The sequence below is a fragment of the Nycticebus coucang genome, chromosome 10, assembly GCF_027406575.1.
Source record: "Nycticebus coucang isolate mNycCou1 chromosome 10, mNycCou1.pri, whole genome shotgun sequence".
NCBI classification, from domain to species: Eukaryota; Metazoa; Chordata; class Mammalia; order Primates; family Lorisidae; genus Nycticebus; species Nycticebus coucang.
The window spans coordinates 122,892,393-122,917,318 of record NC_069789.1 but is presented as its reverse complement, the minus strand read 5'-3'; the positions used below and the strand labels follow the sequence as shown (position 1 = coordinate 122,917,318).

At 41.1% G+C, this 24,926-nt stretch overlaps 1 protein-coding gene across 9 annotated transcripts in view; it reads right to left on the bottom strand.

The window, feature by feature from the left end:
* Positions 1-722: 722 nt before the first annotated feature.
* LOC128596682 (cytochrome P450 2G1-like) overlaps positions 723-24,926 on the bottom strand; it is a 35,597-nt gene continuing 11,393 nt past the window's right edge. For 3 of the 9 annotated variants that reach the window (XM_053606295.1, XM_053606299.1, XM_053606303.1), the window contains exons 2-10: positions 11,318-11,537; positions 10,609-10,771; positions 8,872-9,021; positions 7,013-7,173; positions 6,296-6,472; positions 5,470-5,611; positions 2,657-2,844; positions 2,396-2,537; positions 723-1,336 (exon numbers count right to left, since the gene is read on the bottom strand). In XM_053606295.1, coding sequence (XP_053462270.1) covers positions 1,131-1,336; positions 2,396-2,537; positions 2,657-2,844; positions 5,470-5,611; positions 6,296-6,472; positions 7,013-7,173; positions 8,872-9,021; positions 10,609-10,771; positions 11,318-11,537 — 1,549 coding nt within the window. In that variant the 3' untranslated portion in view covers positions 723-1,130. Of the gene's footprint in view, positions 1,337-2,395; positions 2,538-2,656; positions 2,845-5,469; positions 5,612-6,295; positions 6,473-7,012; positions 7,174-8,871; positions 9,022-10,608; positions 10,772-11,317; positions 11,541-17,538; positions 17,937-23,200; positions 23,242-24,926 lie in introns of those variants that run through there. The other 6 variants (XM_053606304.1, XM_053606302.1, XM_053606300.1 and 3 more) reach the window with 5 other exon arrangements.

The following is a 24,926-nucleotide window of genomic DNA, read 5'->3' as shown; positions in this document are numbered from 1 at the left end:
CTCTACAAAGGCAGTTTTTATCTTTTTTTTTTTTTTGTAGAGACAGAGTCTCACTTTATCACCCTCGGTAGAGTGCCGTGGCATCACACAGCTCACAGCAACCTCTAACTCTTGGGCTTAGGCGATTCTCTTGCCTCAGCCTCCCGGGGAGCTGGGACTACAGGCGCCCGCCACAACGCCTGGCTATTTTTTTGTTGCAGTTTGGCCGGGACTGGGCCTGAACCCACCACCCTCGGCATATGGGGCCGGCGCCCTACTCACTGAGCCACAGGCGCCGCCCAGGCAGTTTTTATCTTTTTTGTTCAACGATGTATCCATTGAAGAGTAAGTATCTTGGTGTTTGTTTGGTATTCAATAAATATTGGTTGAATGAGTGAAACATAAGGGAAGGTTTTCATCAGTTGATCAAGTTGATGGAATTTGGAAATGGAATACTATAAGCTGTGAACAATTGAACTGTCTTCAAAATGGTATGGGGAATATTTGGAATGGGGAGCTCTGGTGGCAGCAACCAAAAAAGCAAGTCGAGAAGACATGATGGTGGGGAAAGGTAGCATGTCAGCAAAATGGATGAGGCTGGGGTGTTTCAGGGGAGCACCAACCAGAGGAAATCACTGGAGGGGGCTGGCAGGGAAGACAGAGAAAAAGAAGTCAAAACGTCCATTTCAAGTTGTTTCCTGTGCCCCACATTGGTGTCACACACAAATACACAATAAACATGCTGCACACAACAGTCTTAAATTCTTTATTGACTTTTGGGTAGCTAGTGGGTGAAGATGAGAATCAAGATGAGAAAGGACTGTAGATCACGTTTTGATCATTACCAGGGCGCACACAAAAAGGGACAATTGTAAAGACATAGAATCTACAAGAAAAATTTGATGCAGATGGAAACTTAGGCAGACGTGATGAAGTCAGCATCAAAGTTGCTGGCTTAAGTGGAAATCTTGGACAGGGCATTGCTTTTCTTCTGCATGTAGAGGATATACTACTGTATAGTTTCAGATGACTCTAGCTGATTGTGAAGCCATGACAGGAAAAATGGTGCCGTCTTGTAGGGATGTTGTGGGAAGGAGCAAGATGAAGAGGATGGGTTCACGTCGTGAGAGCGAAGCTCTGTTCTTTGCTGTTCATTTCTCGCCCAGTAGAGGGCGCTCGCGAGCCACGAGGCACAGCTCATAGGTTGGGGGGACGTTGACAAAGCCAGAGTTCTTGCTAGTGATGTCAATATCAGCAGGCGGCACTAGGGGGCGTAGAGAGAAGTTCTGTAGGACGGAGGTGAAGTAAAGGAAGAGTTCCATGCGTGCCAAGGCCTCGCCCAGACATGTGCGCTTTCCTGCAGGCAGAAGGGAGGGCAGAAAGGAACATCACATCTGCACAGGGGACACAAGTGTCAGGAGCACATGAACCAACCATCTTACTGAGCGTCAGCAGCATCTTCAGCATCCTCATCGTACCCACTGTATAAATGTTTGTTGGAAACGTTTAATAGGTTTCTATACTTAGTACGCACTAGGACCTGACACCTGTGGGGACCCAACAGGTGGCAGCTACTTCTCTGCTGGCTGGGCTCCCTCCCATTCTAAGACTGACTGATTTTAAAGAATCATTGTGTTTATTCCAGTTCTTCAGTGGTTTATCAAATGCCTATCAGGTGTCAGACAGTGAGAGCTCACAGTTAAAAAAATGCTTATTCTTAGTAATGCCCCTGTGGAGAGGGTAATCTCCATTTCACAGATGGGGAGCTGAAGGAATTCACCTGAGGTGCCTCCATTTGTTCATGGTGGGGTGAGTGCAGTTTCCCAGCCACTGACCCAACTCCAGGTCCTAACTGACACATACTTCAAATGCCATTGCACAAAGATTTTATGCTTCAGGTGGTAAAGCCACTACTGTTGGGTCCATATGGTCTGCAAACTACAGATGCTTCTTACACTTTAAAATGGTTAAGAAAAATAACAAAAGAATAATAACATTTTGTGATATGTGAAAACTAAGTGAAATTCAAGCTTCAGGGTCCATAAATAAAGTTTATCTGGCTCACGGACATCCTCATTCATTTAAATAATGTCTGTGGGGGTTTTCATACCAAAATGGCAAAGGTGAGTAACTCAGATAGGGACCTCTGGCTATGAAAATGGAAAATATTTTTGTATTTGGTTCTGAACAGAAAGTTTGCTAACCCCCTGTTTAGTGGTAGTCCTGGTCTAACTTTTTTTCTAATTGTCAGAGTCGGTACTTCTGATATTCCCTGATCTAGGCTTCTAAACTTTTGTGGTTCTATAATATAACCTTCAAGTTCCCATCTTGACATGAACTTCAAATACAGACCAGCTGCTGGAGGGTGGACCAAGCACACACCTGGTGTCAGGGGAGTTAGACCATGGAAACCTACCAGAGGAAAAGGCCACAAAGGCTTCACTCTTCTTGAAGCAGCCCTGCTCGTCCAGGAAGTGTTGGGGATAGAAGGCGTCTGGGTAACGGAAGTATTTGGGGTCTTTGAGGACTGAGCCAAGCAGAGGAAATACGTCTGTGCCCTGGGGGTAAAAATGGGAGAAATTAGGAGAAATCAGTGTTGGATTATGGGGCCAGGGAACGAGGAGGAAGGAGGGGTACAGGGGAGGGTGACGAGGTGGCAATGAAGCTGCAACCCCACCTTGGGCAGAAAGTAGCCTCGGAAATGGGTGTCCTGGATGACTCTGTGGGGGACACTCATGGGTGCAATGTCTAACAGCCTCTGTATCTCATGGATCACGGCGTCTGTGTAGGGCATCTTGACCCGGTCATTGACACTTGGGATCCGCTGTGGTCCGATTACCTGGTCAATCTCTTCATGGATCTTGGCTGGAAGTGGCCAGAAAACAGAAAGGAGAAGGTCACAGGAAAAGACAAAGGTGTTTTTGTTAGAGAAGCCAGGGCAGATAATGCATTTTTGTCCCCAGCAGAAAGTGAGCTCTGATGTGCAAGCAGCGTGTACTTGGATGGCTTCTTTCTACTTCCTAACCCGTCAGTGGTGCTCAGTAAGTCCTCATCCAATATGAGGGGGCACACAGTTTGGAGGCTTGAATGTCAGATGTGATTTTTGGTCTTTACTTGAAAGGACTAAGGAGCCATGGAAGACTGGTGAGCGGGGCAGTGACCTAGGCCGAGCTGGGCTTTTCTTTTCTTTTCTTTTTGATACAGTCTCAGTAGAGTGCTGTAGCATCACAGTTCACAACAACCTCAAACTCTTGGGCTTAAGCTATTCTCTTACCTCAGCCTCCCAAGTAGGTGGGAATACAGGCACCTACCACAATGCCCAGCTATTTTTTTGTTGCAGGTGTCACTGTTGTTTAGCAGGCATGGTGTGGGTTCGAACACACCAGCCTCGGTATATATGGCCGGCACCCTAACCACTGAGCTACCAGTGCCGAGCCACAGCTGGGCTTTCATACACAGATTTTTGACCAAATGGGAAAGAGGCAGGCTAGGTAACTAGAACAAGATGGAGAAAATGCCAAACACTAATGTGACAGTGATGAAGTACACCAGTGGTGCAGTTACCCCTCTCTGCTCTTCATGGATGAGTGACCTAGGGGCAAATAAATTAATCTTTGAGCCTCTTCTTCTTTTTTTTTTTTTTTTTTTTGAGACAGAGTCTCACTATGTCACCCTGGGTAGAGTGCTGTGGTGTCACAGCTCACAGCAACCTCAAACTCTTGGGCTTAAGCTATTCTCTTGCCTCAGCCTCCCAAGTAGCTGGGACTACAAGCACTCACCACAATGCCCGGCTATTTTTTTGTTGTAGTTGTCATTGTTGTTTGGTGGGCCTGGGCTGGATTCGAACCCACCAGGTCTGGTGTATGGGCTGGCGCCCTAGCCGCTGAACTATAGGCGCTGAGCCGAGCCTCTGCTTTTTCATCTTCATGTTGGGTATGATGGCCAGACCAGATAAGGGGATTGTGAGCATCACATGAAGTCCAGTATGCAAGCAATTATGACTATACCTGGCACACAATTCTCTTGTACATATTTGATTATTTAGATCAATGAAAGACAGCTTAGTTGAGGTGAGACTAGAAATGTTAAAGGGAAGGCAGAAATGTTAAAGGTTTTAATCTGTTCCCGGGGAAATCTTTTGGCTTGTTTTGAACTGCATCAGTGGGAAGAGGGGCTATCGTTGGTGATTTTCCTTATGCCTTAATGAGTTCCTCGTAAGTGGAGCTGTGCAACCAGACCAGATTGTAATCTGTGGGCTTCTATTTGTATTTTGGCAGTGTGGTCAGCTCAATAATGACTACTAAAGATATCTACCTCCTAACCTCTGGAATGTAATGTCTATAAGGGTTACAAATGTATAACCCTTATAGACTCCCATCTATAGGAATGTAACATCTGTAAGGGTTACAAAAGCACAGGAGAGGCTTTGTAGATGACGTTGAATTAAAGATCTTGAGACGAAGAGTTTATCCTGGATGATGCAGCATGGCCCTATATATAAGGGTAGCAGAACTATTTGGGGTCTTTGAGGACTGAGCCAAGCAGGGGAAATACGTCTGCACCCTGGGGTGACAATGGGGGAAGTTAGGAGAAATCAGTGTTGGATTATGGGGCCAGGGAACCAGGAGGATGGAGGAGTACAGGGAAGGATTTGTGTAAGAGGCACACAAGGGGAAGGAGAGGTACATGTGTGCTTGTGTAAGAGGTGGGAGGGTCAGAGTTAGAAAAGGAGGTGTGACAACAGAAGCAGAGTCAGGTTTGAAGATGCTAATGGCTTTGAAACTGGAGGAAAGAGTCATGGACTCTGTAGAAGGTGTACAAGGAATGCAGCTCTGAGAGAGGGAAGGCATCACCTTCTACCTGGGGTTCAGCCTAGTGAAAGTCTATTTGATCTTCTGAATTGAAGAATTGTAAGGTAATGAATCTGTGGGTTTATTTTTGTGTGTTAGCAGTGCAGAGCTTTATTTTTAACTGCTAACTTAAAAAAATTTAGATTAATATGAGAATACAAATGATTAGGTTACAATGTTTGCATCCGTTAGGAAAAGTCCCTGTTGTAACCATGCCCCTCACCCAGGAGGTGTGCCATATACCCTTACATTGTACCCACTGCTGAGAGCACACCCCATCTACCAGCCCTCTCCCCTCCCAAATCCATGTTGTTTTAAACTGCTGAATTTCTGGTGATTTATTACAGAAGCCTTGGGAAGGAAATACAGACCCAGGTAGGAGATTAAATTAAATGGCTTCCCAAACCTGACCAAATTGTGATCGCAGGGAAATGGATCCTATTTGATTTAGGCAGTAGAGTCCGTGAAATAATGGCCATTACTTAGAGATAACCACATTATTTAGGTATTTTGAGATTCTATGTCCTGAGATTCTAAAGAGTGAAGATTCGCAGACTGTGGGATTCTAAGTTTTCGAGTCACATCTTCCTTCTGATGAGAGTGGGAGGTACCAGATAAGCAGCCCAGGGTGGACACTCACCTTCCACCTCAGGATGCTTCATCAGAAGCAAGAATCCATAGCGCAGGGTGGAGCTCACAGTCTCTGTGCCAGCAAAGAAGAGGTTCAGAGTGGTGAGGACCAAGTTCTTGTGGTTGAATTCTGTGTGGGGATTGTTTTGATCCTGAAAGTGAAGGGGGATAGTTCAGAGTCATTGTCTTCTGCCTTGATCTTCTTATTTTCTCCCTGTGTGTGGGGAGGCATAGACGGGTAAACTATGAGTGTGTGGGAGAAGCAATAGTCAAGGCAAAGGCACTGAGGCAGGAACATGGTTGGTGTGACCGAGGAACAGCAAGGTAGAGGCGGTGTGGTGGGAGTGGGGTGAACAATGGGGAGAATGAGAGAAGAACGTCGCATGCCTTGGAAGAATGGAAAGGCTGGGGCATCAATGTATATGCTTATAAACTTCCAAATGCTGAGGTTCTACATAGTATAAAAATATAAATCGAGAAAACTCTAAGAATAGATGATCCTGAAGATTAAGTTTCTAAAATTCTAAATCTCTAGACTTTAAACTTCTAACGTCCCCAAATTCCAAGACTAAAAGGTTGTAAGCTTTAGCACATATGATTAGAAAGGTTTAAGATTTTCAGTTTCTGTTTTTCTAAATTTTCTAGATTCAAAGTTAATTTTAAAGGTGTAGGAATTCATACTTTTACAGTTTCTATAACTCATCTTCATATATAAGTCATCCATTTGAAATAATAACTTGGTCTTTTCCCCCCTTACATTTGTAGATGGGTTTAACGGTGCAGGCAGTAGAGAGGGAGGGGGTGAGAGGAAAAGATTCGGGAAGGGGAGGAGGCACCTGTTGCATCTTGATGAGGAAACAGTCAATGAAGTCCCGTGGGTTTTGGGGGTCAAGGGATGCTTCGTTGATCTTGACCTTAGAAGCAATGAAATCCTTGAGCTCCTCTATGAAGTAATAGATGCGATTATGTCTTCCTGGCAAATATTGCATGATTCCAGGATACATGTTGCATAGCTGTGGGAACCAGCAAAGGGGATTTGTCAGTGGTCAGCACCAGGGCCTGAGTGGAATCAGACAGCCGGGCTCAACATCTGGTGCTGGGTCCAAGAAGTGATGGATGCTCTTTGTTTCTTACCTTGGCTTCAGTTTCCACCATTTCATTTACCCTCAATCAACTGAGGTCTGAAAATACTACAAACAATAAAAGATGGAGAGATAGAGATAGAGATAGAGAGAGAGAGGTAAAGGGAGAGAGAGAGAGAGATAAGGAGAGAGAGAGAGAGATAGCACATTCATATACATGCTTCATATATTATACTTGATCAATTAAACTTTATCATAGATAGGCATGTTTAGGAAAAACTTAATACGTGGAGGATTTGGTAGTCTCTACAGTTTCAGGCATCCCCTGGGAGTCTTGGAACATATCTCTGGGGGATGAGGCGGGACCACTGTACTTGCCTTCCACAGTTGTGGGAGGATTGAGTGGGGGTATAAGAAGGTGCAGAGTTAGCTGGTTTTGGGGGGCTGGGCAGAGAGGTGGCTAGGTGGCACCTGTGCCCAGGGCGTGCTCAGCTCAAAGAAACTCTTGTTGATCATCTGCAGCAGGTGCAGGAACTGTTTATCCTCATAGTCGAAGCGACTTCCAAAGATCACAGAACTGATGACGTTGGAGACACTGCGGCTCAGGAAGAAGGTGAGTTCAATGGGGACACCTGGGTGATAGAAATTGTGCAGCATGCATGAGTTACATCATCTTCATGTTTTGAGTCTATATTTCCCAATCTGCAAAGTGTTTTAGAATCCGCTTTATGAGTTCACCAAGATTCACTATAATAATCTACATCAAATTCTCCACACTGTGCCTGGCAGGTAGTCAGCACTCAAGAAATGCTGGCAGTGATTAATAATTATGTTTTGTCATCATTACTTATGTGTGTTGGTTTTGAAAACTCACATATTTGTGAAAAGAAGTGGCAGTAAAGGACACAGTAAAAAGAACAGAATGCCTGAATTCTGGGTAGCTCTACCAATGATTCCATTTGGGCTATTAAGAAAATCCTTCCCTAGGCCTCAGCTGTACCATCTGTGAAACAGGATACTAGTCAGGTCAGAGGATTTGGAAGTAATTTATCTGGAACAATGCACATATTCACAAATTTACAATTTTAAAAATAATTTCTGAGGGTGCATCGACTATTGAAGCCTTCATATGGACCCTGTTACTCATCCGTGGAGTTTAGATGAGGGACCTCTGATTTAGAGAAATGTCTGTCTCTTTCTATTTCTTATCTATTTATCTCCATATATCTCAGCCTCTGTTCTTTACTCTGTAGATGTCAGTTTTCCAGGCCTTATTTTTTTGGTGGGCTTGACTCCTTCAAAAATATAATGAAATGATTATAGACTTCATATTTGCAAAATACGTTCCAAATAATTTCTTTCACAACAACATGAATGTACTTAACACTACTGAAATGCACATTTGGAAATGGTGAAGATGGCACATTTTATGTCATGTGGTTATTTTAGCCATAATAAAAAATATTTAAATGTAATTAAATTTGATACTGTCAGCACAGTGGTTATGGTGCCAGCCACATACACTGAGGCTGGCGGGTTCAAACCTGGCCTAAGCCAACTAAAAACAACAATGACAACTGCAACAAAAAATAGCCAGGCGTGGTGGGCACCTGTAGTCTCAGCTACTTGGGAGGCTGAAGCAAGAGAATCATTTAAGCCCAGCAGTTTGAGGTTGCTGTGAATTATGAGACCACGGCACTCTACCGAGGGCAACACAATGAGACTCTGTCTTAAATAAATAAATAAATAAATAAAAGAAATTTGATACTGTCTTCAGTAAAGGGCACAAAATATGCACATGATTTTAGGAGCTCACAGATTCCCTGAGATGCATTAATTAAAATTTCTGGATAAGTGGTCTCTAAGGATCTTCCGTGTTAGTTAATTTTTTGAGACAGAGTCTCACTCTGCTGCCCTGACTGCAGTCCTGTGGCATCATTGAAGCTCAACGCGGCCTCAGTCTCTTGGGCTCAAGTGATCTTCTTGCCTTAGCCTCCCAAGTAGCTCAGACTAGGCACAGTACCACTCCCTGCTAATTTTCCTATTTTTAGTAGAGATGAGTTTCACTCTTGGGCAGGCCAGTCTCAAACTCCTGAGCTCAAGCAATCCTCCTGCCTTTGCCTCCCAGAGTGCTAGGATTATAGGTGTGAGCCACCCACCTGGCCCATGTTAAGTTTTAACATGAAACCTCACCAGAAATCACAGTGAATCCTTAATATTTTCTATCCTCTCCCATGCCAGACCTTTCTTCCCCCAAGGCCCATCTCCTCATGACTGGGCTTTCTGTAACCACCAGTCACCTAGTGTCTGCCCCCTTGTGGCCTCCTTACCCTTGGTCTTCCGCAATTCCTCCAGTAGGTAGCCGGCCTCTTCCTGGATCCTCTCCTCAATGCTCCGCTTACCCATCCCAAAGTCTCGAAGGATGGTCAGAGAGAAGCGTCTGAGAATCTTCCATCTATCTCCATTGGCCATAGCTACACCTGCAGGGATCTTAGTGTCAGGCCTCTGCCTGCCCTCCCCTCCCCTTCCTGTGTTCAACTCTATGCTAGACAATGATTGGGATAGATTATGAAACATGCTGCTGTCAAGGAAGTCCTTCCCAATCCTCCAGGCTCAATGATGAGACTAATGTTCCTTCCGTGCAAATCTTCAAATCATACTAGACTGAGGTGGGAGAAAAGGGAATCACTTTAGGAGTGATTGGAGGACAACAGAGAGAGTTCTTACAAGAAGGAAAAGTGGAACTGAATGAATAAATAAGTAAATGGATAAATTCGTGGAAGCTGGAGGGAAGTAAGGATAGAATGCATCTAGAGTACTATAAAATAGTATGGTAATGTTAATTTGTGAATAATACTTGGATTCTCTAGACATATGTACATATATGGGCACAAAAGCTCACACTTCTAAATCAATATATCTATACAAAAAGAGTTACCATGTAGGAAGAAATATTTCAAAATTACCAAATGTATGGATTGATGAAAGCCTCATTCTAATGTATTAAAATTTACTGATATTATTTTGGTTGATTGATGAATAGAAGAAAGAATTTATGAGTGGGCTCGGTGCCTGTGGCTCAAGTGGCTAAGGTGCCAGCCACATGCACCTAAGCCGGCGGGTTCGAATCCAGCCTGGGCCCACCAAACAACAATGATGGCTGTAACCAATAAAATATCCAGGTGTTGTGGCGGGCCCCTGTAGTCCTAGCTACTTGGGAGGCGGAGGCAAGAGAATCACTTAAGCCTAGGAGTTTGAGGTTGCTGTGAGCTGTGACACCACAGCACTCTACCCAGGGCGACAGTTTGAGGCTCTGTCTCTAAAAAAGAATTTACGAGTGGAATGACTGATGAATGGTTGGAGTATAAAAGGCTAAATGGGTAGATGAAAGATTAATGGAAGAATGATTTAAGATACAGGAATAGTGATTAGAAGAAAGGATGGATGGATAGATTCATAGATGTATGAATGATGAAAGGGTTAATGAATGGATAGAAAGTTAATTGATAGATGTATAGATAGTCTAAATGATGTTTGTATAAAGAGAATATTTAATGAATTGATTTTTATTGAATTTATGGATCAATGGAAGAAGGAAGAAAGGTCCAGAGATAGATAGATAGAAGGCTGGAAAGAATGGGGTGAGCCTGCTTGAAACTGAAGCATGTGGTATTTAGAGATGAATGTATTGGAGAACAGGTTTTACCTAATGAGGGAGGCAGAGGGACAGGTATGTGTATGTGTATATGCGGACGAGAAGTAACATTGACTCATGGTTTTAGGGCCTACAGAAAGAGTATCACTCAGTAATCTAAGAATAGAAAGAATAGAAATGACCCAGAAAACACTCTAGAGACAGATGGTGTGGATTCAAAATAAAGTGGATCCACCACTTAGGGTGTGACATAATCTAACCTTTCTTGGCCATCGCTTTTGCATTTACAAAATAGTATGACATTAATAGCTTTCTGAAAGGAGTTGATACAATCAGTCATGTAGAGTAATTATCAAAGAACTTAGAACATATTCAGTACATTATAATCATTTTGGTTTTTCTTGCTACCTACCATGACCTTGGAAGTTTCGCTCTAGTGAAGCCAGAGTTCTATGGCCACTGAACTCTTCTCCTTGGTCTACCAGAGCTTCCTTCACTGCTTTATGTCCACATAACACAACTACTGGCCGGGTTCCCATGTACACAGTGAAAACGGGGCCATATTTTTCCCTGAGCTGGGAGTGAAGGAAGACACAGTGGAGATGTTAATTGGAATACCAAATGTAGGCCAATCAAGGGTTTTAGAGGATGGTGACATCAGAGTGATAGAAATGTGGGAATAATAAATAAAAACTAAACCCTTGACTTGGAAGTACTACTGGGAAAAAGGCACAGAAATCTTGGCTCCTATGATCTTGGACAAGAACCTACCTCTTCCTACAAAACATGGTTTCATCATCAGTAAAATAATAACCCTGGATTAGAATTCTAAATTCATGCTGAAATGTTAAATTTCTGGATTTAGGATTTCATGACACCAAGTCTCAAAATTCTAAGACAAGCTGAGTACCAGCATCCTTCTGTTTAAACATATAATGGTCTGTGATTCTAAAGTCCCGATTGTGAAAGTCTTATTTCAATGCTCTAGAAATTTCTGCTTCTAGGATATAAGAATTCTAAGGTTTGGAAAGTCTGTGTTTCCAAGAGTATATTTTTGATATGTCATAAGGTTCTGTGTGTATTTGGCATTAATTCCTTCCATCCATAGAGAGGAGACTCACCTTCATGAAAGACTGAAATGTGGCATCACAGCGAACTTGTAGCAGGTTCCCCAGGAAAGGTATTGGTGTGGGACCTGGGGGCAGCTTTCCCCCCTTGTTGATTCGTTTCCAGGCAAAGAGGATGATCAGGCAAGACAAACAGAGTTCCAGAAAGACAGTCAAGGCTTCTCCCAGCTCCATGGTAGTACCAGGTGAAAGAATGTATCCTGGGCACCAGATCCTGCTTAAAAATAGGCTCTGGGAGATCAGCTTACAAGATCTGTCAGTTTAGTGTGTGAATTCATCCTATAAAAAGTGCTACATATTGGGCAGCACCTGTGGCTCAGTGGGTAGTGCGCCAGCACCATATACCAAAGGTGGTGGGTTCAAACCTGGCCCCGGACGAACTGCAACAAAAAAATAGCCAGGCATTGTGGCAGGCACCTATAGTCCCAGCTACTCAGGAGGCTGAAGCAAGAGAATCACCTAAGCCCAGGAGTTGGAGGTTGCTGTGAGCTGTGTGATGCCATGGCACTCTACCGAGGGTGATAAATGAGACTGTCTCTACAAAAAAAAAAAAGTGCTACATACCCCATTGTTGAATACCACTATTGTCACCTTCAAAGTACTTCCCTTGAGAAGCTATCCACCAATCCTAGCACATAGCTGACACTTCAAAGCAATTTTGGAACTCTTTTCAGGAATAACCACCAAAGCTTTCCTCATTCCGAGGTCGGACCAATAAGTTCATGAACTCACCACCATGCACTTATATTGGCAGCACTGTACAAACAATTCATAAGGTTTTATAACATCGGTATATCAGTGTCTTATAGCTGTGTTTGTGTGGTGGTATCTTGCTGAGAGGTGTATATTATAATTGTGTGTTTTTGTGTGCTGGATGATGACTGCTCTGATGGTCATTCCAGAAAAAGAGTTCCAAAATTGCTTTGAAGAGTGGACTATGTGCTGGCATAGGTGCATAGCTTCCCAAGGGGAGTACTTCGAAAGTGACTATAGTGATATTCAGCAAAGACGTATGTCACACTTTTTCTAGTGTGAGTTTCTGGTATATAGAAATCTGAACACCCTGGGATTTTGCCATCAGGAAAGAGATTGGTTTATCAGGAGGGTAGTTATATAAACTATAATCTCCCCTCTGTATAAAAGTAAATTGGTTTGCTATGTCTGAGTACTACCTACATATTTATTTAATATTTCTTTTATTTATTTGGTTTTTATTATTTATTTTTTTAAATTTATTTATTTTTATTGTTAAGTCATAGCTGTGTACATTAGGCAATCAAGGGGTACAATGTGTGGGTTTCATATACAATCTGAAATATTCTCATCAAACTGTTCAACGTGCCTTCATGGCATTTTCTTAGTTACTGTATGTAGGCATTTGTATTCTGCATTTAGTAAGTTGTGCCTGTACCCATTCTAAGATGCACCGTAGATGTGGCCCCACCCATTACCCTCCCTCCACCAAAATGGTTTTTATTTTTTTATTATTTGGAATTTATTGAGGGTACAAAGAATTAGGTTACACTGATTGTATTTGTTAGATAAAGTCCCTATTATTATTGTGTTCCATCCCCAAGAAGTGTTCTATACACCATGATCCTCCCATCCCCCTCTCCTCTCCCCACTTGCTCATTCCCCTACCCTCCACCCCTTACTAGCTCATCTACTACTTTCATATTAGGAATATCATGCTGTTTTGATCATTATGGCCTTGCAGTATAGCCAAAAGTCTGCTAACGTGATAGCCCTACCCTTATTTTTATTACTAAGAATTGCCTGGCTATACAGGTTTTTCTGATTCCACACAAAATGAAGAATTATTTTTTCCAAATCTTGAAAGTATGATGATGGTCTTTGAATGGGAATTGCATTGACTCTGTAGGTTGCTTTGGGTAGTATGGACATTTTCACAATGTTTTTTTTTTTTTTTTTTGGCCGGGGCTGGGTTTGAATCCACCACCTCCGGCATATGGGACCGGCGCCCTACTCCTTGAGCCACAGGTGCCGCCCCATTTTCACAATGTTGATTCTTCCCAGCCATGAGCACAGAATGTTCTTCCATTTGTTAATATCTTCTGCTATTTCTTTTCTTAGAGTTTCATAATTTTCTTTGTAGTGGTCCTTCAACTCTTTTGTTAGGTATATTCCTAGGTATTTCTTTCTTTTTTTTCTTGAAGCTACTGTGAAGGGAATTATGTCCTCGATTAGCTTCTCATCTTGGCAGTTATTGGCATATAGAAAGGCTACTGATTTGTAGACATTGATTTTATTTTATTATTTTTTATATATATATATATATATATATTTTTTTTTTAGAGACATAGTCTCACTTTATCGCCCTTGGTAGAATACCATGGCATCACAGCTCACAGCAACCTCCAACTCCTGGGCTTAGATGATTCTCTTGCCTCAGCCTCCTGAGTAGCTGGGACTACAAGTGCCGGCCACAACACCTGGCTATTCTTTTTGTTGTTGCAGTTTGGCTGGGGCCGGGTTCAAACCTGCCACCCACAGTATTTAGGGCCGGTGCCCTACCCACTGAGCCACAGGTACTGCCCATGGGCATTGATTTTATATCCTGAGACACTGCTGAATTTTTAAATCAGTTCCAGGAGTCTTGTGGTTGAGTCTTTGGGGTTCTCTAAGTATAAGATCTTATTGCCAGCAAAGAGCAAGAGTTTGACCTCGTCTGTACCCATTTGGATGCCCTTTATTTCCTTCTCTTGCCTGATTGTATTGGCTAAAACTTTCAGCACTATATTGAATAGTAGTGGTGATAGAGGACAACCTTGTCTGGTTCCAGTTCCAAATGAAAAATCTTTCAGTTTTACTCCATTCGGTATAATATTAGCTGTGGGTTTGTCGTAGATGGCTTTAATCAGATTAAGAAATGTGTTGCCTATGCCTAAATTATTAAGTGTTTTAATTAGAAAAGTATGCTGAATTTTATCAAATGCTTTTTCTGCATCTATTGAGAGTATCATATGGTCTTTGTTTTTGCTTCTCTTGATATGGTGAATTACATTTATGGACTTGCATATGTTAAATTAGCAGCCTGGAAAATGGAAACCTACTTAATTGTAATGAATGATTTTTTTTAATGTATTGGTGTAATCTATTGGATAGGATTTCATTGAGAATTTTTGCATCTATATTCATTAGTGAAACTGGTCTGAAATTCTCCTTTTTAGTTGGGTCTTTTCCAGGTTTTGGTATCAGGGTGATGTTTGCCTTGTAAAACACATTGGCGAAGATTCTGTCCTTCTCAAGTTTTTGGAATAATTTCTTCAGTATGGGAATAAGCTCTTCTTTGAAGGTTTGATAGAATTCTGGCATTCAGTATGGGAATAAGCTCTTCTTTGAAGGTTTGATAGAATTCTGGCATGAAGCCATCTGGACCAGGGCATTTTTTGTTGGGATTTTTTTATTGTTTTTTCAATCTCAGTTCTTGAAATTGTTCTGTTCAAGAGATATATTTCTTCTTGGTTAAGTCTAGTGAGAAGGTGTGATTCCAGGTATTGATCCATTTCTTCCACATTGTCAAATGTCTGAATATAGAGTTTCTTGTAGTGCCCAGAGATGATCTCTTACATCTCTGTGGCACCTGTTGTTATTTCCCCTTTATTGTTTCTTATTAAGGTTATTAGAGATTTTACTTTTCTGTTTCTAGTTAATGTGGTCAAAGGTTTATTGATTTTATTTTTTTTTTTTGAAAAACTAACTTTTGTTAATTTTCTGTTCTTTTGTTTTCAATTTCTTTAATCTCTGGTTTAATTTTGGTTATTTCTTTTCTTCTGCTGGGTTCGGGATTAGATTATTCTTTTTCCAATTTTGTAAGATGGTTCATGAGTTTGTTGATGTGCTCTCTTTCTGTTTCTTTGGATGTAGGCATTGAATGTGGTAAATTTACCTCTTAGGACTGCTTTTGCAGTATGCCACAGGTTTTGGAAACTTATGTCTTCATTGTTGTTATGTTTGAGGAATTTAATGATTTCCTCTTCTATCTCTTTCTGAACCAAACTGTCATTCAGCATAAGGTTATTTAATTTCCAAGTCTTTGTGTAGGGATGAACATTTTGTTGGACTTGAGTTCCACTTTTATTGTCTTGTGGTCTAAGAAGATGCAAGGTATAATTTCTTTTCTTCTAAGTTTGCTGAGGTTTGATTTGTATCCTAGGATGTGGTTGATTTTGAAGTATGTGCCATGGGCTAATGAGAAAAATGTATGTTCCTTATCTTTGGGATGGTGTGTTCTGTATATGTCTGTTAATCTCATTTGTTCTAGGGTCACATTTAAGTCCCTTGTATATTTGTTTAGTTTTTGTTTAGAGTATCTTTCCAGTTCTTTCAAAAGGGTGTTAAAGTTCCTGAGTATCATGGTGTTATGGAATATCATATTGCTTAGCCCCATCAAGATCTATTTCATAAATCTGGGAGTATTTAAGTTGGGTGCACAAATATTTAAAATTGAAATATCTTCTTGTCGTGTTGTTCCTTGACCAGTATAAAGTGTCCATCTTTGTCTTTCTTAACTTTAGTTGCTTTAAATCCACTTGTATTTGAAAATAAGATCTCAACCTCTCCTTTCTTCTGATTTACATTTGCTTGAAATACTGTTTTCCATCCCTTTTCCCTGAGTCTTGATTTGTCCTTCAAGTCTAGGTGTGCCTCCTGGAGACATAATATGGAGGGCTTGTGCTTTCTTATCCAATCAGCCAGCCTGTGCCTCTTCAATGGTGAATTCAGTCCATTGATATTTATTGAGGGAATTGATCAATGTGGTGGAGTTCTATCCATCTTACTTTGTGAAAGCCCATTGTGTAGTTTTATCCTTTGCACCATTGTGGAAGCTAAGTTTTCACCTTTAGCTTCTTGGTGTTTACTTTGCTGGTGGTCCCATGTGGTGGTCAGTGTTGATAACAGGTCTAAGTATTTCCTGTGGAACTGGTCTTGTTGTGGCAAATTTCCTTCATGCTTATATATCCACAAAAGATTTGATTTCTCCATCAATTTTGAAGCTTAGTTTAGCAGGATACAGAATTCTGGGCTGAAAATTGTTTTGTTTAAGAATGTTGAGGGTGAATGACCATGGTTTCTGGCTTCAAAGGTTTTAGTTGAAAAGTCTGCTGTCATCCTAATGGCTCTGTAGGTCAGTTGGTGCTTAGTCCTGGCTGCTTGCAGAATTTTTTCTTTCATCTTGACTTTGGACAGGTTCATTACAATGTGTCTTAGAGAGGCTCTGTTTGAGTTGAGATGACCCATATTTCTATATCCATCTGAAAGGATTGTGTTGGGGTCTTTAGTAAAACTTGGGAACTTATCTTTTATGACAGTCTCCAGTAGGGCTTCCATTCCTTTGGGAAAATCTTCTTCCGCTTCAGAAATCCCTATTATTTGTATGTTTGAATACTTCATGGGGTCTTGTAGTTCTCTAAGCACCTGTTCTGCTTTCTCTCTCTTCTTTTATGCCTCTTTAACTACCTGGATTAACTCAAAAACTTTATCCTCTAGGTCTGAGGTTCTTTCTTCTCCATGGTCTAACCTATTTTTACACTTTATACTGCATCTTTACATTCCCTGATTGTCTCCTTCATTTCCTTAAGCTCCGCCATATCCTTTCTATATTCTACATATCTCTTGTCTGACTTTTGGTTCTGTCTTCCAATTTTCTTATTTATTCCTTCTATGGTCTTTATCATCCATATTTTAAATTCCCTTTCTGTCAAGTCCATTAATTCTTTATAGGTGGAGACTTCTGTAGTAGCTGCCTCATGGTCCCTTGGGGAGTTCCTCTGTTTTGGTTTTTCATGTTGCCTGAATCTTTTCTTTTCTTTTCTTTTCTTTTCTTTTCTTTTCTTTTCTTTTCTTTTCTTTCGCCTCAAGCTGTCACCCTAAGCAGAGTGCTGTGGCATCACAGCTCACAGCAACCTCCAACTCCTGGGCTCAAGTGAGTCTACTGCCTCTACCTCCCAAATAGCTGGGACTACAGGTGCCCACCACAATGCCCAGCTATTTTTTGGTTGCAACCATCGTTGTTGTTTGGCGGGTCTGGGCTGGATTCGAACCCACCAGCTCAGGTGTTCGTGGCTGATGCCTTAGCTGCTTGAGCCACAGGCGCTGAGCCTTGCCTGAATTTTTCGCAGTTTTTGGCCGGGGCTGGGCTTGAACCTGCCACCTCTGGCATATGGGGCTGGCGCCCTACTCCTTTGAGCCACAGGCGCCACCCACCTGAATTTTTCTGTTGGATCCTCCTCATGTGTTCTTTCTTCTTGTTCACCTCCCTGTCCTCCTTTTTACTTCTCACTGCCTCCTTTGTTTCAAATGGAAGTCCTCGCTCTTGATGACAGTATGTTGCAATATGCACTGGGACACCTGGGGGCTCTGTGGTTTTTTTAGGAGACAGAGAGCACAGCCAGCAACCTCTATGGCCCTTATTCCAAACTTAGTTGCCTTCATTGATCATCTGATTATTTCCTCAGCATTCAGACCCTGCTGAGTTGGGATCTTAAAGCTCACAAGAATCCTTCAGAGGCAGGTCTTACAGTGTCCCTTAATGCCAGTTCCTGTGGGGTGCGAGAGTCCCTCAGCCTGTCCCAACAGTGGAGTTCTGATCCTGGCAGGAGGAATTAAGACAGCCATGCTTTAGCCCCCTGCTAAGACCTTCTCATGACCCTCCCTCAGTGGCACCCCTGGCCACTGAGACCTTCTCAGTATGGCTGCTTTGCCAGCCACAAAACCTATGGCAAATCCATTCCAACCAGCATTTAAATCTATTTGGTATACTATTTGAGTCCACTCATTCTTCCAAGCTTTCCACTCAACAACTGAAATCTCCGGAAGGGTTTCCTCCCATCCTGGACCTCTATGGAGGACAGCTGACCCCAGCCTATTGCAATCACTTGCCTAATTCATCAGACTTCCACCACAATTAATTGTATGTTGTATTCTGCTCATCACCTCCTTACTGTGCTCCTTGATCTATAACTCTGGGTAGGGTCCCTGAGCCAGGTATGACTGAGTTCTCTCTTTTTCCCCAGGCATTCTAGGAGAGCTCAGCTGAAGGAACCTTCTGGTCTGCCATCCTGCTCTGCCCTCTATTTTATATTTCTTTAAATTAACTCATTTTTAGGAAGTTACAGTTATTTAAGATAGATAGATAGATAGCCACTTCCTTGATCTCTCACCCCTTAATAGAAAATTAGCTATCCTCTAACATAGCTAGAAAATACCTCTCTAATAATTATCTAATACTTTCAAAGGCATAAGCCATTGTGCCCAGTCTATGATGTTTTCTTTATTCCTGTGTTTTAGGAAGGAGATCAGAAGCACTATATAAGTGGCTTTGGATGACAATAATGATTTGACATTTCCCACACTTTCTGGATTCTGATGTAATTTGATATCATAATCTGATATATCCATTGAGAATTCTCCCTGGTACTTGTGCCCATTCCCAGCTTCTTTTCTGCATCTCCTCTCATGTTAAAACTTAAGTGCAAGGTGCCATCCATGAGCTACAGCATGTCAGATCTTAAAGAGGACCTAGAAAAATTTAATTCAGAGTTCACTTTAGAGTTGCTCAGATATTTTTAATTCAGAGTTTGGTGTTACTCCCAATCACATCGTGAAGTATAGATCATCAATTGTGGGACATTGCAGATTATTTTCAAAAAGGGTGTACATATGGATTTAGATCTTGCAGGTGATGACATATAAAATAATTGGGCAGCACAGATAACATACTGGTTGGAGATGGAACAGACCCTATTACCTGCTAAATTATGGGGTGATTGGTCCTGGAGAAGTGGCTAGCTACCTATTTATCATCTGCTTACTATAGTTAAGATGCTCGTGCCCCCAAACTTGATGTTGAAATTTGTTTCCCAGGCCTCATGGGAGGTCTTTGCATCATGTGGCAGATCCCTTATGAATGGCTTGGTGCCCTCCTTGAGTTAATGAGTGAGCTCTTGCTCTGGTAGTTCCTGAAGAGCTTGTTAGTAAAAAGAACTGGTACCTTCCTTCCTGTTAAAAGATGCCTCTGACAACTCAGAGGGCCACACCAGTGTGCATGTGTTGAATTCTGTAGTAGGCATTGTCCTCCATAAATTGCCTTCTTTCCAGGACAGGAGCCTCAGGAGGGTGGAATGCAGACTTTCAGGTGAGAGGCAGTGGCTTGGTGGAGCTCATGCAAGAGTTGATTATTAAAGAAATGTTCAGTAGTTATGTGAAAATCATGTAAACTAAAATTGAATGTATTATGCTTTTAGAAAAAGGTAAAAAATACTTAAAGCCCATCACTTCCTAATTATTTTCCTACATTTTTACCACTATTTATGCTATTTATGTTACCACTATTTAGATTATTGTTGTTATTATTATTATCATAATAATTATTATTATTATAGGAAGGAGTATAATATTATAATAATATTATTATAATAATATTAATATAATAATAATAATATACTCCTTCCTATAATAATAATAATTATTATTATAGGAGAATAATAATATTATTATTATTACCACTATTTAGATTATTATTATGTTCAGTGTGTCTGTATGATGAAAATACTGTAGGGTGTGTCTCTGCCATCTCTTCCCAACTCCATGTTCAGTGACGACATGTTGGTTGGTTAAAATTGGCCATGCTGAGTGGATTTACACTACAGAAATCAGAAAACCCTACAAATCCGGTTTTCAGTTGCCTGTGGATTCTTCCTACTGGGAGTGGGTGATTAGCTTTAGGAAAGTAAGTACTTCTGGGGAAGGGACAGAATGACCTTTCACCTTCTCCCGGATATTTTCATTAAGAGCAGAAAGTTGACAGCTGTTGCTGTCAGTCTCAACCAGGAAAGAACTTGTAGAGTCCCAGGAACCAAATTCTAGAGGCTGAATTTGGCACAGGGGTCATTTTACTATTGGAAAGTGGAAAGGATCTTATATAGTGCTTCTGATATCCTTCCTAAAACATGGGAACAAGAAAATATCATAGACCCGGCACAATGGCTCATGCCTATAATCCTAGCACTCAGGGAGGGTGACAAAGGTGGATTTCTTGAGTTCAGGAGTTCAAGACCAGCCTGAGCAGGAGTGAAACTCTGTCGCTACAAAATAGTTGGGTATAATGGTGGGCATCTTTAGGCTCAGCTACTCGGGAGGCTGAGGCAAGAGGATTTTTGAGCGCAGGAATTTGAGGTTGCTGTGAGCTATAATGCCATATACTCTACTGAGGGAGACAAAGTAAGATTCTGTCTCAAAAAAAAAAAAAAAGAAAGAAAGAAAGAAAAAGAAAAGGCTCAGTGCCTGTATCACAGTGGTTATGGCTCCAGCCACATACACCAAGGGTGGCAGATTCAAACCCGAACTGGGCCAACTAAACAACAATGACAATTGCAACAAAAAATAGCTGGGCATTGTGGTGGGTGCCTATAATCCCACTTACTAGGGAGGCCGAGGCAATAGAATCACTTAAGCCCAGGAGTTTGAGATTGTTGTGAGCTGTGATGCCTTGGCATTCTACTAAGGGCAACATAGTGAGACTCCATCTTAAAAAAAAAAAAATAGAAGAAGTAAAAATCATTCTGGAATTTCTAAAAGTCAAACTAAGCCTATTTTCTGATGGGCCCATTTAAGGGTAATGTCATTCCAAAATGGAATATCTCTTCTGTTTGGGCAATTGATTATTCTCTGAGCTTTTGTTAAACCTTTATATAAAACTGGTAAGTCATGATGATTTTCTCTTCTTTTGATAAAGAAACAACCCTTGTTGGGGGTATAGCTCAGTGGTAGAGCATTTGACTGCAGAAACAACTCTTGTAATTTAACCCAAAATGAAATAAAATTAAACATAAACCAGGTTTGTGTTTCATCAGTACACATTTAAAATCCCAGTGTTCCATTTGTATTTAGAACCAAGGTTGTTTACACTTAGTTTCCACATTAATAAATTAAATAGTATTTGACATGTGAAATCATTTATTGTAAGAATACTGTTTTGTTTTGTTTTTTCATTTTGGTGGGGCATGATGGTTCATGCCTGTAATTCCAGCACTCTGAGATACCAAGGTAGGAGGACCCTTTTAGTTAAGGAGATCAGGATCAGTGTGATCAAGAGCAATTCTACTAGAAATAGAAAAACTAGCTGGGTGTTATGGTGGGTACCTATGGTCCCAGCTGCTGGGGAGGCTTAGGTAGGTGGATCCATTGAACCCAGGAGGTTGCTGTGAAGCTAGCCTGATACATTGCACTCCAGTCTGGGGCAACACAGTGAGACTCTGTCTCAGAAAAGTAAAAAAGAATAATGTTTTTATCATTTTGAGGATCATTCTTCATTCCTCTTCCCTTCTTCCTCTTTTCTTTCTTGTCCCATTTCTCTTTTTCCCCCTTCCCTTCATTTCCTTGCTCTTCTGTTCCTATCTTTTACTCTGTCTATCCCATTTCTTTTCTTTTCTCTCCCCTTTCTCAAAGAGTCTCCCCAACTCTATTTCTTCCTATTCCTTCTCTCTTTCTCTTACCCATTCTCCATCTGTTTCATGTCTCCTCCTTTTCTCTATTTCTCCTGCCCCATCCATCACTACTTCTCTCCTAATACACGTGTAAGGTTAAGAATGTCGACTTTGCCCACAGACAGACTTGGATTCTAGTTCCAGCTCTAGCAGTTTTTGTTATGTGACTATTGATAGGTGACTCTACCAATACTCTACAAAACTCTTCATTTTATTTTATTTTTTAATTAAATCATAGCTGTGTACATTAATGCAATCATGGGGTACAATGTGCTGGTTTTATATACAATTTGAAATATTTTCATCAAACTGGTTAACATAGCCTTACTGCACTTTCTTAGTTATTATGTTAAGGCATTTATATTCTACATTTAGTAAATTTCACATGTACCTTCTTTGTAAGATGCACTGTAGGTGTACAAAAGTCTTTACTCTGTTTTCCATCTAGCATCCAATTATAAAAGGGAATTATTACATGGGATTATTCATAGGAAATACTTGGCACTATTCCTGAACAAAATCGATGTCCCTAGGTGAGGAGTAGAGACATGAGTTGAGGACACAATTCTTGATCATAGGTACATTGTGTGTTCTAAAGACTGAGCCTGAATTAGACATTAAAGAATATTACTGCCCCTACCCCCAAACCTATGACCAACTACTTAGCCTCCTGTATAACAATATACACTGTTGGGCGGTGCCTGTGGCTCAGTCGGTAAGGAGCCGGCCCCATATACCGAGGGTGGCCCCCGGCCAAACTGCAACCAAAAAATAGCCGGGCGTTGTGGCGGGCGCCTGTAGTCCCAGCTACTCGGGAGGCTGAGGCAAGAGGATCGCTTAAGCCCCAGGAGTTGGAGGTTGCTGTGAGCTGTGTGAGTCCACGGCACTCTACCGAGGGCCATAAAGTGAGACTCTGTCTCTACAAAAAACAAACAAACAAACAAACAATATACACTGTTACATATTAATAACAACAGCGGGTGTTAGCTGGATGAGCTACAGGAGAAAGACTCTCCTTGAGGGTCAGCACAAAGGCTGAGGCAAGAGAATCGCTTAAGCCCAGGAGTTGGAGGTTGCTGTGAGCTGTGTGAGGCCACGGCACTCTACCGAGGGCAATAAAGTAAGACTCTGTCTCTACAAAAAAAAAAAAAAAAAGAAAAGAAAAGACCCAGAAATCAGAGGTCAGATAAAAACAAGGTCACTAGAACAATTTGAAATCTTTGGTGCCCACTGCAACAGGAAATTCTGAATATCAGTGATTGTGGCAATAGCAAACTTCTGTTACAGCCAAACTTCTGGCTAAATTAATACAAATACAACACTAAAGACTTGACTTAAACCTAAGACCCGAAACTGCAAAACTACTTACCAAAAGAAACAAGGGAAAAGCTCCATGACACTGGTCTGGGCAATGATCTTTTTGGATATGTCTCTCAAAGCACAGGCAATGAAAACAAAAATAGACAAATGAGATTACATCAAAGTATAAAGTTTAGGCACAACAAAGGCAATAATCAACAGAGTGAATAGACAATCTATGGAATGGGAAAAAATTTTTGCAAACTATATATCTGATAAGGTGTTAACATACAAAGTATATCAGAAACTCCAATAACTCAATAGCAAGAAAAAAAAGCAATTTAAAAATAGGCAAATGGGCTAGGTGCCATGGCTCATACTGTAATCCTAGCACTCTGGGAGGCTGAGGTGGGTGTATGGCTTGATTTCAGGAATTCAAGAACAGCTTGACCAAGACTGAGACCTTGTCTCTATTAAACATAAAAGAACTAGCTGGGCTTGGTGGCACACACCAGAAGGCAAATGACGGGAATGGACATTTCTCATAAGAAGACAAGGGAAATGCCAAAAACTATATGAGAAAATGCTGAACATCACTAATCCTTCAGGAAATGTAAGTAAAAATCACAATGAGATATTACCTCATACTTGTTAGGATGGCCACTATATAATAAAAAAGTAAAGACAAGTGCTGGTACAATATGGTGAGATTTGAACCTTGTACACTGTAGTTTGGAATGTGAGCTCATTTAGTTTTTATGGAAAACAATTTGGGGGTTTCTATACAAACTAAAAATAGAAATTTATGATCCAGCAATCCCACTACAGGGTATACTCATTTTGCAAAGGAAAGGAAATCAGTATGTCAAAGAAATACTGCACTCCCAAGCTTATCACAGCACTTTTCACAATAGCCAAGACATCAAATCCACTAAAGTGTCCATCAGGAGAAGAATGCATAAAAAATGTGGCATATATACCCAATTAAATATTATTTGACCATGAAAGGAATGAAATCCTGTTATTTGCAGCAACATGAATAAACCTGAAGAAAATGATATTCACATTATATTTACTACTAATAATGAAAAAAGCAAATCTAGTGAACAAATAATATAGTGAGATGAGCTAAGCACAGAAACAGAAATACTACATTTTCTCACTGACGTGTGGGCGCCAATAAAATTGACCTCGTAAAGTAGAGAGTAGAATAGTTGTTAGCAGAGGCTGGAAGGGTAGTGGGGAGCAGAGGATTGGGGAGATCCTCAATCCTGTTAATGGATATCACCTTACAGTAAAATAGGCCAAATAAATTCTAGTGTTTGATAGTATAGTAGGGCCACTATCATTAACAATCATTTATTGTGCATTTCAAAATAGCTAGAAGAGACTATTTTGAATGTTCTCAACAGAAAGAAAGAATCAAGGTTTAAGGTGATGGATATCCCAGTTACCCTGATTTGATAATTATACATTATACACATATATTAAAATATCAGATATATCCCACAAATATGTACAATTAGTATGTATTCATGAATAATGAGGAAGAGGCTGGGTACCGTGGCTCATGCCTGCAATCCCAGCCTTTTGTGAAATAAAAGCAGGCAAATTGCTTGAGCCTAGGAGTTTGAAATCAACCTGGGCAGCACAGAGAGAACTCAACTCCACACACACACAAAAATAATAATAATAAAAAAAATTAGTTTGGCATGGGGGCACACCCTTGCAATCCTAACTACACAGGAACTTGAGGCAGGATTGTCTGAGCCCAGGAGTTTGAGGCTACAGTGAGA